This window comes from Camellia sinensis, chromosome 1 (assembly GCF_055761805.1).
Source record: "Camellia sinensis isolate YWXY chromosome 1, ASM5576180v1, whole genome shotgun sequence".
NCBI lineage: Eukaryota > Viridiplantae > Streptophyta > Magnoliopsida > Ericales > Theaceae > Camellia > Camellia sinensis.
The window spans coordinates 125,196,905-125,210,656 of NC_138961.1; the positions used below are offsets into that span (position 1 = coordinate 125,196,905).

The window sequence follows — 13,752 nt, forward strand, 5'->3', positions numbered from 1 at the left end:
TTAAATGTTCAAATTTTATTCTAAAAATTTTAGTTTAAATATTAGGCCGATTTTGTGCTTCTTTATTATGGTAAGAGTTCTGCTTTTATTTCAGGCCATTAAGGATTGCAAGTCATTGTTAAGAATATTTCAGGCTTGCCAAGTTTTTGAACTAATGTCATCGCATCAATCACTACAAAAAAAAAAAAAAACAGTTTTTAGTGGCGTTTTTAAAACGCCGCTAATTATCTGAAAAACGCCGCTAAAACCTCTGGTGACGTTTTTATTTTACGCCGCAGATACGGTCGTCGTTATATGTTTGTGACGTTTAAAAACCGCCGTTGTAGACCTTATTGCGACATTTTAGAAAACATCATGCTACAATCACCGGCGGTGATTCCTTCCGGCGAGATGACGTCATACAGACCCTATAGCGGCGTTTTTTACAAAAACGCCACTTCAAGCACTTTTTTTTCTTTTTTTTTTTGGGGGGGGGTGGAGGGATGTAACCTAATGAAATTTTAACCATTCGACAATAATATTTTATTTGCTACTAGCTAGAATTCTCCAAACCCAGTTTCAAAAAATATATATATTCAACCAAACACATCAAAATTGAAATTACAAAAATCACAACTAAATTCATATACTCCATCATCATCTCAAAATTTAAAATACTAAGAAAGGAATAAATGTAACCAAAAAAAAATGAAATTAGTAGCAAATAAAATATTATTATCATGTTATTATCATGAATACTCAAGAGAAAGTAACCCTTGAGTGTAAAAGCCAATACAGCACATGTTATTATCATGGACCCATATGATTTTAAGACAATACACCGAAAACCAACAGTGATAAAAAAAAAAAAAAGAAAAAAAAAAAAGGGGTAGTCAAGCAAATATCTCCATTTAATGCTCTCCAGACACGTAGTTGTTCCTTGAGAAATATGGACATTGGATCAGCTAGCTACAACAACTTAGAAATAAATAAATAAAAATAGATTAATCTAGTTGTTAAAATTTGGCCCTGGCCTGAAATTTGTACAGTTGTTTTGCCGATTTTGGATATATGCTCATTTTCTTCACCCTCAAATGAAAACCTGGGAGTCAAATTAAAGAAAAGAAAATCCATCAAAAAAGCATAACAAATGCAAAGAAAACTCGCTAACACCACAAAACAATTATTTATCTTCTTCCAAAAAACCAGTAAAAAGGATCCCCAAACAAATTGTCATTACCAAAAAATTTTAGGGTTAATCACACCAATACCTCCTCAACTATTAAAGAATACCATCAGTTTACCTCCTTTATACCATGTCAACATTGACATGTAGTATCACCAACCAATAATAAAACTACATATGGGATGGTGAACCCCACTATTCAAATGTAACAACCCATTCCAACATAATTTTGTAACTACTGCTTAGCGGGACTGATCATACTTACATGGTAATTTATAAAGTAGGTGATGGCATACTATCACCATTGTAGTGAATTTTTTTCTTCCAAGAGAGGAATTTACACAGTTTTATAGTTGAGGGGTTAGACTGTACCGGTTCATAGATGGGGGGAGTAAACCAATATTCATTCAGTTGAGGGAGTCTTAGTGTAGCTAACCCTATTTTATAACCCGAAACAAATTAAGGTCAAATCATCATAAGATGGATCAGCCAAAGAAATCTCCACAACTTAAGTGAAAATTTCTTGAATTGATGCAAACTGGTAGACATACACAAAAGTCACCCGGACTTGACTGAAAAGCAAAAGCAACATTACCTGAATGTGTGAAAAAGCCTGAACAAGTTCACTCAATCCAACATTGAATCAGCACAGTAACTAACTGCATATTGTTCCTAAGAGACAATGGTAGCCTGGTATTCCAGAACCAAATGAGAAAGCCACACTTTCAAGGAAAAAGAATCAGAGAAATAGTTCTTAAAAGGGGTCCAACATACCATGCAACCACAAACTGCTATTGGAACATCTTAGAATATGCTTCTCTGTAGATCTCGTCTATCTAAAATCTGTCCCAATTCCAACAATTCAAACCCCCGTAGCTGATAAGCATTTAATGCCATAAAAAATGTTTCACATTTTATGCAATCATACTAACCTTCTTCTTTGCAGCAGCCAGCTCCTTTTTTATTCCAGCTGAAAGATGCCAGAAACCAAGTCAGTTACCACGTTTCAAACCTCAATTCTACGAAAATTACAAACTCCAGACTATTAAGTATCTAGTTTAGTACTTGAAAACTGTCATTCAAATTTCAAAATGACTTTCAGTAAGACCTCAGCCATCTCCCAAAATAGATTAATGTTATGGTAGAATACAAAAAACCCATAAAAAATAAAACTTGTAGCCCACAGAGAAGGTAATTATTGCCAAGTTAATTTTTTTTTTCTTTTGCTATTTAGGATTTCATCAGAGTGAAATTTATAATGTGCTGAAAGTTTTGACAATGCATTATATTTATAAAAAGTTCAAGGTTAGAAACTGTCACAAACCATCATTTGGCTCCAATTCCAATGCCTTCTTGAAACTTTCGACAGCAGCATCTATATCATTAAGTGACATGTATGCCTGACAGTTCAATACAACGACAATCATAAGGACTACAAATTAGTCAACAGGACAATATGCAATCCACAATGCATACAAAGCCAATTGGGAGTTGGCCAGGCAAGACAACTCTTGATACTACCTAATACTCACATAATTTAGTAAACACATGAAGTTTGTGACAAATGCAACTAAAAATTTTAGTAAACATTAATAGATTCATGATTAAACATTTAGCACACTTGGGGTGCGAGTGGATGTCCTCTGAAAATTGAACAGTTTATAGCCTATATTCAATTATACATAGAGCTTGAAGGCACATATTATAGCTCAAGTGCGGCTACCAAAGAAAATTGCAGTCAACATAACATCTAATGTTATGCAATAATAATTTTATAAATTTCAATTAAGTAACTAGCTGTAATGATGTAACCATTCAAAGCAATGTTTTGAAAACCAGAATACATCAACAAAGCAACCACATAAATGGGGCAAATTTTATCCAGAAAACCCCTCTTCTCTTAGCAGTTAATAACATCATCATCATCATCATCATCATTAGTTTATGATGCAAATAGCAAAATATTCATGGATTCCTCTCTAATTGGTCTCAAGTATCTCTTTAAAAAGAAAAGACAGGTACAGACAGATAGCCAACCATTGCTTTAGCAATTAATGGGCCTATTGAGCACATTTAAACAAAAACATGAAGATGGAAAAACATTCCAAAACAGGGGCCACATTGTAATGCTTTAACAACATTTGAAAATATATTGACAGTGTTTCCACAATCTAGCTGGAAAACAACCTAAAATAACCTTCATTTAGCAACAAGCAAAGAACACTGAACATATTAGAGAAGATAATTCGAAAACGGAAATCAAATTTTTAGTTGCTGAAAAAATATGTGATTTTGATTAAGTTTGCATAAATGTGCTTGACATATCTTAACTTACCTTTTAGATGAGTTTGACCTGGCCAAACTCCATTGAGCTCTTCAATGGTGGTGTATAGACTGAAGTAGAGATCGAATGAGCTTGAAATTGGTCTACTTGAAGCAGAGATTGATAAGGCTGAGCTGTTGATGAAGGACACAGCACCACGCTTCAAGCCCCTGAACTAGTGTTCTGTGATACCGAGGCTGTTGGATGCAACTCTCGATCGGCAGCAACATCTCTCTATCACCACTCCATTCTTTCCATTTGCTGGTGATCAAGAACTCCATCCCAATGCGTGGACCATAAAGAGGAAGAGAATGAAAATTAGAAGAAAGAAGCAAAACACAAAAGGCAAAAGCAAAAAATGCCAGATTTCAACCAAATCGAGTGAAGAAGAAACTGAATTTACAAACATCAACGTAAATACATTCCAGATCGTTACTTTTTAGCCATGAAACTACACAGATCTTCGGTGAATTCAACAAATCCCTTACCTTGAGCCATGCCGCACCCAAACACGAAGAAGAACGAGCCCTAGATCGATTTAAATTACAGAGATTCGAACAATAACTAAGATAAACGCTCAAATCAAATACAAAACCAGCTTTTCAAGATCAAAATGATGAAGAATCGATCCAGATCGAACCACCAAGTGTCGATCCCCTCCTCTCTCTCTCTCTCTCTGAAGTCGCCTCTCTCTTTCTGTTGGACTCCCACGACTCTTAAAAGCAAAAAAGAAATTTAAAAGAAAAATAAATACTTTTATCTAAACTAAACTACACCGTTTTAACCATAACCCAACGTTTCAAAAACGTTGTCCTACCATTTACCAATGACCGGCGTGTAGAAAACAAAATTGTGTGCTAGATTTTCCATATTTTACAGCGTTTTCAAAAATGCTACTAAATAAATGTTGTTGTATCCCCCTTTTCTTGTAGTGAATATACCGCTTACAAAGATCTCTTGGGCCACTAATCAATGATCCTGGAAGGATGATCCTACTACCAATGTTTCTACCGTTGGTTTCTCGTCGTGCAATGCTATCAACAATACCTTCATACAAATAAGCTTTTATCTGGAAGTTTCAAGCTTAACATATATGTGAAGTACAAATTGTTGTAGTAGCCAACCTAAATGAAGTAGGATTGATTTTTTATTGCTTCTTATTTGAAACATATATGCATAGAATTCTCTAACTAAAACCATACACTTGTTTTCTTTGAATTTTCTTCGAAAACTGAAATGAATTAAATTGTAGCATTTAATTTAGTATTGTTGAATAAATTAAGTTACGAAAGAGTATCTAATAGAATTATGTGGATCATAGCAGCCATAATAGTAGCGAATCATTTCGCTATGTCCATCATGTGATTGTACAATAATGTCACATTCTTTGTAATGTACACCATCATCAATTTCGTGCCACATTGCCACAACTTGAGAAGCAATTGGAAGATTATGAGTTCGATGATCAAATTATAATTTGAGTGGATAATAATTTCATGATTTTTCAAGTCAAGGATTTTCTTAAGCTTCAGGAGAACACAGAGAACACAGAATAAGGATTAAGTTGAACGATATCAATTAGAGTAGCAAAAATTCCCTCATTGAATTGATCACATTATCGCATTCTATTTTGAATTTCATGTTCAGTATAAAAAATGTATAGTTGAAGATAAGAAGGTACAGTATTTTGAATTTCATGTTTAGCATTCTATTTTAAATTTCATTCCTAATTTTCAGTAAATTCATGTTGGGATAATAATGTTTCGTTTGTTTGGGCGGAAAATATTTTTTAACGAAAACATTTTTCAAAAAATATTTTTCTATGTTTGGTGGTGGGACAAAGGTTGGAGCTAGAGGTGGTGGTGTGGTGGTGGGGTGACAGCGGCAGCGGTAGTAATGGTGGTGGTGTGGTGGTAGATGTGAGAGAAACGGTGATAGTATGATGACATTGGTAAGATTTTAATCTGAAAATTGATTTTCACTTTTGAAAAGTATAAAACATTTTTTTGTTCAAATAGACTTCTTTTTCATTAACTTTCATTTTTGTCGAAACAAATGAAGTGTAAGTGAAAAGCCCTCCAAATAAGTTTTGTAAAGGCTAAAACCCATGCCCAAACTCTTTAAGAGCTAAGCTACTTTGTTTAAAAAGTATATCTGAGTTAAGATCCTCCATTTAAAAATTGATATTTTTTTATACAATTTTACCTTTTTTTGTGGGAGTTCCCAACTAGTTTGTATGCTTGTATTCTGTCACTCACTACTAAAACTCAGTTTCCAACAAAAAAAAAACTCGTCTTGATCAGAAGCTATAGCAATGGTAAAGTAACCGAAAAACTAGTGGGGTCTTTTCCCTTCTCTCTCTCTATATATTTGAAAATGCAAAATTCTATTTGATCATCCTTAAACCCATGCTTTAATAAGCATAAACCTCCAAATCTGGGCTTTTGGCGACTAAAACATTAGTCGCTAAAAGTGTATTTTTTTGTAGTGTCCATAGTCCAAGTGCCAACCATTTACCAATTTTTCAAAAATGATGTTCTACATTTAAATATTTCTATATTTGCAAATTACAAACTTAAGATTTGAATTCTATCTCTAAATATTTTTGTGGTGAAATTTTTGTGTACAATTTAATTTGATTTTGTGAAATGTTGTGTCCAGTCTAAGTGACTATTAGCAATAAATTATCGAGTTAGAAATGAGAGATCTCACTTAAAGTTATGTTTTTTTTTTTTTTCTCTCATAGGCTTTGAGAACATGAATTATCTTACGAGAATATGGCCTACTCGAAGAAGAATGACTGTTACCATCTCTTTCTTCCCACTCTCATTCGTACTAGATTTAGAGGATTCATTTTCATATCAAGGATATAATGTACAAGGTGGTAATTAATTACGGGAACTCAATTAAGAGTTACATAAATTGTGTTTGTAAATTTGTCTAAATGACTTTAATTTCAATTCACAGGTGTTAGAGATTAATTACTCTTTGTTTTTCTTTTTTATTGTAATCCCAATTCCTTCTACTATATTTCTTCTTTTATATTCTATAAATTTTACCGATGTTAGGAAAGATAGTGAAATTTCTCTGATATTTAATTAGTGAAATTTCATTAACTTTTAGTTAATGAAAGTAGTAAAATTTCACTATCTCATTGATTGAGAATAGTCTCATTGAAAATTTCATCAATTTTTTCTTTCAAAGTTTTGGAGTGTTTTGAGAGGATGGTTAAAATTTACTTTTTGGCTTTTTTTTTGACTTTTTTTGTGAAAGAGGGAAGTGGGTTAAAAGTTAGGAAACGCCGTTTAACTCACTTCCCAAAATAGGCGTATTCATCATAGGAATTTATTGATAGATCTCAATGAGAGAACTCTAAAAATACATTTTTTATATAAATCAAAGATCTAGATAAAAAGTTATTGAACTTTTAAATTTTCAAAATAATTTAAAAAGGATAAGGTGTTGAAGCTTTAAAGATGGGGGTATTTTGGTTTTAAAAAAAATGTTGACTAAAAGTAGGAAACATTTTGTTTTGGTCCTTGTAATAATATAAATTTATAATAGGAAAAATTACATCAAAGGTCCCTAGAACTTCTCTCAAGTTTCATCATGGTCAATGATGTTTCAATTTGAACATATTTTCCCTCCATGTGTTATTTGTGTGTCAAATAAGGACAATTGTAGATGGAAGTCAAGTTTTTGGATGAAAAATGGTCAGATGCATTGCACATTACAATCGTTTAGGGGCAAAAATGGAAATATGCACTAGCCCATTGATTTTATTCACTTTAAGTAAGGGAGCTTCTATATACACACACCCTTTCCTCTCTATACAAATCTTTCTTAATACACACTAAAAAAATAAATCCTAATATATTTGACTCACTACACACACCTATCATTCCACATATACCCCCAAATGTAAATCATACACACACATCCCCTCTCACACACACACACCTGTGAGACCCCTCTCACACACACACACCCATCTGAGAACCCCTCTCACACACACACCCATATCTCACACTCTCCACCGTTCCTCCCCAAAAGCTTCATCCATCCATTTGTGTCATTGAAGTTTTGGCATTGAAGAGCATTGAAGAGCATTGAAATTTTCACATTTTAGGTTAGTTTACACAGATTATAATCTTCTCATTCCTATTTTATTTGTAATGTAGGGTTAATTTTTACCATTTTCGAAATTTTCAATCCACTGTGATTGCCGTGTTTCATTCGGAACTGGTTATTCGAAATTTTTGTTTTTGTTCGGCAGTAGAGTTCCGAAATTTCTGCTTCCATTCGGCACTATAGTTCCGAAAATATTGACTTGGTTCGGCTTTCAAGTGCCGAAAATATTTTTTTTTTTCGGTTTTCAACTTCCGAATATGAGCTATAATTTCGGACAACAACTTCCGAACAGAACAGGTATTTTCGGACAACAACTTCCGAACAGAGTAGGTGTTTTCGGACAACAACTTCCGAACAGAAAATATATATATATTTTTTTTTCCTTCTAACACTTAATTAAAACACTTAATTATAACACTCACTACACACACTCTCATTAATTTTACACACACTCTCATTATAATTTAAAACACTTATTATTTACACACATACTCTCATTAATTTTGCACACACACTCATTACACACACACTTATATTTTAAAACACTCTCATTAATTTTACACACACTATGTTTATTTACACACACACTCATTACACACACTTAGTATTTTTTGCAGATATGATGGATTCTGAATATCAACAACGTGTCCCACCTACTGCTTCAAATAGACGACGTCGTGAATTGGATGTAGACCATCAACGGGGACGAGGGCGTGGGAGAGGACGAGGTCAAGGTCGTGGTCGAGGTCGTGATCCAATTTCGGTAGAATATGATATTCCCAGTGCCAGTCAAAGTGGGGGCCGAAGCCAAAGGCGAGTTGAAGGTTATGATATGCCTGACATTGGTGTGGAGGATACCTCTTTACCTGATTCTCCTCCTGTCCAGGAAGAGTACCTTACTCATGCTTTTCCAGGTGGACCGAATGATCCGTCAATACTGCGGAGTTTCAATAGTCATGTGGCTGCAGCTATTTGGCACGGGGAGGTAAACATTCCTTAGTAAAATTGAAATTCATTTGTGTATGAGTTTTTTTTTTTTTTTTTTTTTGTGTGTGTTGTATGGTAGTTTGTAATGAGATATCATTTGTGTTGTAGGAACGAGGCCCCCTAAAGTGTCATAATCACTCTTCCAAGATCCTTGCATGGCCATGGTGGTTAGTAGAGAACAACACCAGATTCAAAGCCATTATTGAGCAGTCTGGACTGTCACAGTTAGCTCGTTGCACTTATCGGTTCGTCAACAAGCTTCTAGTCTCATGTTTTGTTGATAGATGGCAACCTGAGACGAACACATTTCACATGACAGTTAGTGAGATGACCTTGACCCTGGATGATGTTGGCATTATTCTTGGCCTTCCCATTGTAGGCAAATCAGTCAGCATACCAGATGTGACAGATCATCATGGAGTTATATTACTCGTTTATGGCTTGGGGATTACTGAACGTGCAGCATATGAAGAGGTTTCTTCTGCTGGTGGCAATTCAGTCAGGCTTGAATGGTTGCAAAGTCAGTTTGGTGGTGTCACAGATTCAGACCCCGAGGAGGCTATACAGTGCACTGCAAGAGCTTATTTATTGTTTCTGTTGGGATGTACACTCTTCAGTGACAAGAGTGGCGGCAGGGTTCCCGTTGTTTACCTCAGCTTGTTGATGGATTTGGGATCCATACATACTTATGCCTGGGGTGCTGCTGCATTAGCATTTTTATATCGACAGTTGGGGTTTGCTAGCCGGTCTGGGGTTAAGTAGATGGGTGGTTATATGACTCTTTTGGAGGCGTGGATTTATGAGCACTTCCGAGCATTCCGACCTCATCAGAACATGGGCTACAATGAAGACATGCCACATGTGTACCATTGGGCATCTAGGAGAGAGGCGGGTTCCTCCATTGACCATTTGAAATCTTTTCGAGCCGAGCTTGACAGTTTAGTAGCTACTGATGTAAGTTTACTCATCCTGCGATAATTTTAAGACTTCCATTTATCTTACCCTTTATGTACTTTAATGCAAAAACACTTTTACGTTTACAGGTTATTTGGGATCCATACCACAGCTGCAGAGACCGGCATCCATGTAACCCGGTTACGTTCTACCATGGATGCTTAAAGTGCTTAGACATTGTCGAACCCTATCATCCAGATAGAGTTTTGAGGCAGTTTGGCAGGGTTCAAACCATTCCAGATGCACCGCTAGCTCCTAGTCGTGGTGCACGAGGCAACATATCTGCACGATATACCGTCATGTACAGATACTTGGATAGGATGTGGGAGGCTTGGGATAACCGCGTGTTGTCTGCGCAACGGAGGAGCACACCAGCTCGTCAGCCTTGGCAATGTGTACCGGGTTACATGGATTGGTATAAGAATATCGCGCACCTATATGTCGAGCACACTGATGAACCGCGTGTCCATGACCATCAGGATTTCAGCGAACATGCGGATGTAATCTATTATCCTCTCTGATGCACATGTAACTTACTTTTTTTTTTATTTTGATATGTTCCCTAAAATGTGATATTCTTTTCAAATGCAGCGTATTGCACATGCACTACAGATTTCACATCCTATTATTGACGCTGGTTATCAGGAGGGGATTCGCCATCCTTATCGACTTTAGCAGGCTATCGAGAGTATGACACATGTTCTTGAAGGTCAGCACATTGACGAAGCTGGACCTAGTTCTGCTGAACCTAATTCTGCTGGAGGTCGCTTTCCATCTTCGACATTGACATACAGTCGTAGGTCTAGGCGTAGGCATACAGCTGATTCGTGACATGTTATGTTGTTACATGTTATTTTGTTAGTTGATGAATATTGTTTGGTGTTTTTTGTAAGATGACATTGTTGTAATGGTAACAGTGGTTAATATTTTCTTATTAGAATGGAATGGCAACAATGGTATTGTAATGACATTGTAATGACCTTTTATTATTAGAATGGAATGGTAACAATGGTCGTTGATTTTGTAAATGATATTTTCTTATTACAATGGAACGGTAACAATGGTCGATAACATTCAATCCACATTGCAAAACATAACACATCAACATAAAAAACACATCCATTAATTTCTTCCATAACTGTAACATTGTCAAATGCATACATGTGTCATGCGACATCAACAACATCAAAAGTCTCTCGAGTAGCTACATTATCATGAATAATGTCCTTGAAATGTTGAATGCGACGCACATATGCATCATCCCAGTCCACAGCGCAAGGGTGACGGTATTTTCTCCAATTAGTGGCAATAGGAGGAACTGGATGGCTTGGCTGCAACAAAACCTGCACCAAATATCAATTGATTTAGTGGTCATACCTCATAACTTGTTGTACATGCATAAACGCAATTGATAAGTTTCTGTTATACCTGCACGAAATGATTTCCGTTGACAAACCCAATGGCAATCTCACGTCTATCAAGTTGAGGTACTGGCACGGTTCTAAGAGGTAAAAAGGTGAGACATTGCTGTAAAGACAAGTGGTATAACACAAGATTGTAGCACGATGTAACAAGATGGCCCATGTCTGGCATAGTCATCCAATGTGAGTATCCAGGATTGTCTTCAAAGTATGACAATATGCTTGTCAATTCTTCAAACCTTTCATAGGACCCATAAAGTGTAATGTATTCCTCTTTGTGTGTGTGCAGCTCACCCAATAGGTCACGCCTAACCTGAGCCCAATCATCTTCTGTATGACCAATTGAAGCAGCTATAGCCCTGAAACCACAATTCCCATCTGCAGCTACATCCTTGACAAACTTAATATATGGTTTTAACCCAGTAGGGAAAGCATCAACATATGCACCAGGTTTCACTGTTCTAGTAATGTATGCCTTCCCTTTCGGGTTCACCTTCTCCTTTCCCTTAACAGGTCGCTTCGTCTTGGTTTGCAGAGTAGAAGCTAATGTAGTGATTTGAGTGTCCCTAGGTGAGAAGGAATCATGTCCAGATTGCACTAACTCAAATGCACACGGGTCACGACGAGTAGAAACATTGATCTTCTTATGATCCCGAGGACGTGTTTTGGGCTTCACCTCCGGCTCAACAAGAAAAGTGCTTTCCGGATATACAATCTCTTTCAACTTCTTCAAAAGCTCCAATCGCATGGTTCTATCACTTTTATTAAACTTGTTGACAAACAACTCTACTTCTGCATGACAAGTCACCTCTGTTTCCTCTTCTTTCTTACATATGGAGATATGAAGTTGCCTCCACTGTGACTGTATGGTAGCAAGTGGTATAGGACGATCTTGTCTGATGTAGTCAGCAATCTCATGGGCGCAAGGTAAACCATGAGTGTGGCGAAGGACGCATCCACAAGCTTCAACATCAATACCAACGGAATTGGCTCTCTTACTCTCGACAAGCAAATACTCCAATGCATAAATAGACACATTCCCCCGTAGCTCCCTGAATTGAGAAGGTTTAAATTGATGTTGCACAACAGTTAGACTTTTCTCAAATGAAGCCTTGATATCAGTGTGTTGCAACTTAAGCAGATTGTGTATTTTCTCAAATGATGCCTGAAATGAGACTTGACATGAACCCAATTGTCTTTTAAGTTTTGCATGTGCACTCTCAGCCCTATTCAATTCAATGTAAGTCAAGTTAAAATCAAGTACATGGCAGTTATTAATAACATATTCAACAAAAGTGATGTTACCGGTTCGTTGTAAAATTGCCACAATGCATACACGTGTCTGTTCATGCCGCCACAAATTTGTCCTTGTAAGGAACCAACCAAGTATCCATGACATATTTGACTGCATCAGGATAACTACTGAATTCCTTAAGTAATGATTTAAGACGCTCCTCGTATTGAATTTCAGAAGATGAATACACTACAGAGTTCCACTCATGGTTGAACTTCTCCCATTTTTGCTGTGTCTCAAACATTTTCTTGCATTTGGTCAACACATTCTTCTGATATGCCAACGACATAATAAATGTCTGGCACTCGGGAATATCTTCTGTATGGCATTCATCAAGGCTAGCTCTCTGTCAGTAACAATAACTGTTGGCACAACAAACCCATCCATGACATCACGTAATGTGGCTAATACCCACGCATAGTTATCGACCCTCTCATACTGTAAGTATGCAAAAGCTACAGAGAATGTCATTTCAGTTGATGTCACTCCCACAATTTCAAGAAGAGGAAGCCGATATCTGTTGGTTTTATATGTGCAATCCACAATTAATATACGTGGGAAAGACCGAAATAAGTCCAAACTGGTAGGATGTGCCCAAAACAAGTCTGTCACAGTCATCGTGGACTCTTCAGACCGATGGCGCTCAATGTAATTATACTTGGCCAATTCACCCAATAAGTGTTGCATCTGTGATCTTCCAGCTCTCTGTACCACCCTGTTTTGATGGCGTACATTGTAAATGGTTTTAAGTGTGCTTACATTGAGGGCATCTCGCAGTTTCAAGGTTACTAGGATTTCTTTTGGCCGAACCATGCTCTTTGACATATCCATTAACAATGCTTTCTCATCCTTTGATAGCCTCCCTGCATATGAATGTCCCTCGAGGTGCTCTGCAGGTGGATGATTATGCAATCCGCATACTACAGTCAATGTCCATTCATCATATGTGGTAAACCTGTGAGCCCTCATATCAAAAGGACAACCACGTTTCTTCGTACCGGTTATTCTTGATGTATTGTTGCCATCATGTTTTAACTTCTTTGTTGCTCTATATTGGCCACTCCTCTCACAAGCAAGATACATCCTGGGTCTTTTTTTCCCTCCACCATAGTCTGATGTTTTGATTACAATGACCAAACCATTTCTCTTTCCAACTTCACGTACCCAGTTGAGCAATTCATCCTTACTTTTGAATACCTACAAAGTTAAATAAATATTATCAAGCATTTACATTTGGTGAGCAATTCAAAACATAATCGTTATAATTTCGTAGACTGAACCTGTTCAGTTGTGAAATGAGTGGTGTAATCTAACACAAAATTCGCGCAAACTTGACTTTCTTGAGTTGACACATATTCCTGCATGTTTTGTATAACATTACAAATTTTTAATGGCATTATAAAGATTAATTTGCAATTTGAAACTGTAAATTTGGTATGCAGTTTGCAAATTTGGAATATAAAATGGAAAAAAAAAA

The 13,752-nt window shown here is 36.4% G+C and overlaps 1 protein-coding gene and 1 long non-coding RNA gene across 3 annotated transcripts; both read right to left on the minus strand.

Annotated features, from left to right (window-relative positions):
• Positions 1-693: 693 nt before the first annotated feature.
• Positions 694-4,212, minus strand: LOC114274982 (uncharacterized). Of its 2 annotated transcripts, none has more exons than XR_014338411.1 (7): positions 3,977-4,212; positions 3,501-3,749; positions 2,490-2,565; positions 2,098-2,135; positions 1,940-2,008; positions 1,761-1,855; positions 694-1,081 (listed from the first exon to the last, which is right to left on the minus strand). It is a non-coding gene; the product is annotated as an uncharacterized LOC114274982 (long non-coding RNA). The 2 variants fall into 2 exon arrangements; XR_014338409.1 differs by having other exon boundaries at positions 867-1,081; positions 3,501-3,763; positions 3,977-4,177.
• A 6,514-nt stretch (positions 4,213-10,726) lies between these two features.
• LOC114268527 (uncharacterized) lies at positions 10,727-13,358 on the minus strand. The gene is made up of 4 exons (XM_082913662.1): positions 12,687-13,358; positions 12,365-12,621; positions 10,989-12,207; positions 10,727-10,903 (listed from the first exon to the last, which is right to left on the minus strand). The coding sequence occupies exons 1-4, from the start codon at positions 13,356-13,358 to the stop codon at positions 10,727-10,729; spliced, it is 2,325 nt and encodes a 774-aa protein (XP_082769788.1).
• Positions 13,359-13,752: the final 394 nt, after the last annotated feature.

What these genes read in the sequence shown, in the direction of transcription:
- LOC114268527 (XM_082913662.1), bottom strand. Translation starts at nt 13,358, where the DNA reads ATGTATCTTGCTTGTGAGAGGAGTGGCCAATATAGAGCAACAAAGAAG. An exon ending in AAATATGTCATGGATACTTG is followed by an intron (nt 12,208 to 12,364) that starts GTTGGTTCCTTA and finishes TGAATTGAATAG; the next exon opens with GGCTGAGAGTGCACATGCAA. An exon ending in ACGGAAATCATTTCGTGCAG is followed by an intron (nt 10,904 to 10,988) that starts GTATAACAGAAA and finishes TATTTGGTGCAG; the next exon opens with GTTTTGTTGCAGCCAAGCCA.